The 2,500-nt window shown below is 36.0% G+C and overlaps 1 protein-coding gene across 5 annotated transcripts in view; it reads right to left on the bottom strand.

The window, feature by feature from the left end:
* Window positions 1-2,500, bottom strand: part of LOC115223136 (protein unc-13 homolog B-like) — a 201,774-nt gene that overhangs the window by 143,795 nt on the left and 55,479 nt on the right. For 3 of the 5 annotated variants that reach the window (XM_036512227.1, XM_036512228.1, XM_036512229.1), the window contains one exon: window positions 2,445-2,453. The exons of the other annotated variants lie outside the window; for them this stretch is intronic. In XM_036512227.1, the coding sequence (XP_036368120.1) occupies window positions 2,445-2,453 (9 nt within the window). The remainder of the gene's footprint in view (window positions 1-2,444; window positions 2,454-2,500) is intronic. 5 annotated transcript variants of the gene reach the window in all.

Raw genomic sequence — 2,500 nt, 5'->3', positions numbered from 1 at the left:
TCCTTGTAAACTAAATGAATTCTTATGCTGAGGGAGGGCTTGGATCGTTTTATACATTAAATTAAATATATAAATTGTTTAAAATTTGAGCTGTTCAAAAAAAAAAAAAGACTTGGTAATACTAGAAATGCCAGCTAAGTGAATAAATGGAATTTAATTTACATAAACATATTTTAAGCGTTAAGATAAAACAAATTAATTTCCAAAAATATCATCATTTTAATGTCCATTTTGCCATGCTTGTACAGGTCAGCCCTGATTTGCTGGAGTAGATTTTTTTCATAGGTGGATGAGTTTTCCAATTGCCAACCCTTAACAGTTTTTAAATCAGCTAAAATTTTCCCTTGGTGAGAGACATTTTCACCAAAGATTGGTAATGAACAACACTGCTGTATGAGAGTGACAACTGTCAACTGTTATCAAGACAAGCAGACGCAAACACACACATACATGTGTCTGTATCATCATCATTGTTTAATGTCCGCTTTCCATGCTAGCATGGGCTGGACGGTTCAACTGGGGTTTGGGAAGCCAGAAGGCTGCACCAGGCCCAGTCTGATCTGGCAATGATTCTATGGCTGGATGCCCTTCCTAACACCAACCACACCGTGAGTGTAGTGGCTGCTTTTTATGTGCCACTGGCACGGGAGCCAGGCGAGGCTGGCAACGGCCACGATCGGATGGTGCTTTTTACGTGCCAGTATACATGAATGTAAATGGCCTTATTTCAGTGTTCAGCTTGCAAATCCACTCACAAGGCTTTGGTTGGCCTGGGGTTAAAATTGCTTTAAGATACATGGCACATTTTATAAATATGCCTGTTCAAGTATCATAGCAGCATGAAACTATCAGTAGCTCTTTTGGTTGTGCATTTAATTTGATATGTGCATGTGATGGACTTGTTTCAGTTTCCGTCTACCAACTCCACTCAGAAGGCTTTCGATGGCCCGAAGCTATAGTAACACATGCTAATTCATAAATACAATAGGTTTCTGTACTTTTCCTCCTTCTAAATCCACTTACAAGGACTATGCTAGCACAGGATTATAGTAGAAGTCACTTACTTAAGGTACCATGCAGTGGGATTGAACTGAGACCCATGTGATTGTAAAGTAAACTTCTTAAACAAGCAGCCATGCCTGTGCCTACTAGAAACAGAACTTGAATGTTTCTTCCATAAAATTATGATGAAAGAATTCAATTTAAATACTGATACACTTAACAACAGTTACTTCAAAATCATAGCGTCAGAGTTGGTCGAAGCTGATCTGGCATCATGGCATCAGAGTTAGTCTAAGGTGTTTGGCATCAAGAGAGTTCTATGTCTGCATGTAGTCTTAACTCATTAGCATTTAAACTGGCCTTAACCAACCTAAGAATTATGTGTTTTACGTTCAAATCAACCAGATCTGGTCTCTCACATCTACATAACAATGTCATTCTAAATACAAACTCTCACATCATCGAATTCCCAAAGCTATGAGACAGAGCCATGGTATATTCAAATAAATAAGCATTACATTTGACAGAGTAATCTGAATACTAAGAGGTTAAAGATGGACACTCATTTACAAAGGGAAAATTTACTCTTAAAGGACTTCACGTCTTTTTGGTACTATGTTATCAAAATTGGTATTAATATTATTAATAATGTATTAATATGTGAAAGTGCATGGCTCAGTGGTTAGAGTGCTGGGCTCACAATCATGACGTAGTGAGTTCAATTCCTGGACCAGGCTGTGCGATGTAATCTTGAGCAAGACACTTTATTTCATGCTGCTCTATTTCACTCAGCTGTAGAAATGAGTTGTGATGTCACCGGTGCCAAGCTGTATCGTTCTTTGCCTTTCCCTTGGATAAATAACATCGATGGCATGCAAAGAAGAGGCTGGTATGTATGATTGACTACTGGTTATCCATAAACTACCTTGCCTGCACTTGTGCCTCAGAAGGGAACTTTCATGGTCCTTCATGACTGAAGAGGGTCTTTACCCTTTTTATGTATTAATAAAACATTACAACAAAGAATCCCAATACCACAACTTCAGATATTAAGTCCTTATTCTTGTTAGGTTTAAACAGCCAAGATTATTTCCTGGTTAAGTTTTAAAGAAAACAAATTTAAATTACAAGGCATGTATTTAGTTAAATATGAGTACTGCAGTTAAATAAAAATGGGCATCAGCAAAAAATTAGTTGTGCAATTACAGAAAAAAATATATGTAAAGATGCAATATATGTTAAGATGAAAAGAATAAAGAAAATTTGATTACAGTTTTGGTAAGTGCACAAGAGAATTAGAGGCAAAAATAAACAACGAAAACACTATATGGTCAAAGACCATTCCATGTTAAAAAAGAGGAAAAAAAAGTGCTTAGCTATATATATATATAATAAGAAGAATTAAAAAAATTGCATGTATGGAAAGGAGTAATTATAAATACCTTCATGACCTGGTAAAAATGAAAGATAAAAATATTGTAATATGTAATCTTGATAA

The sequence above is a fragment of the Octopus sinensis genome, linkage group LG22 (genome assembly GCF_006345805.1).
Source record: "Octopus sinensis linkage group LG22, ASM634580v1, whole genome shotgun sequence".
Lineage (NCBI taxonomy): Eukaryota > Metazoa > Mollusca > Cephalopoda > Octopoda > Octopodidae > Octopus > Octopus sinensis.
This window is presented reverse-complemented; position numbering and strand designations above follow the sequence as displayed.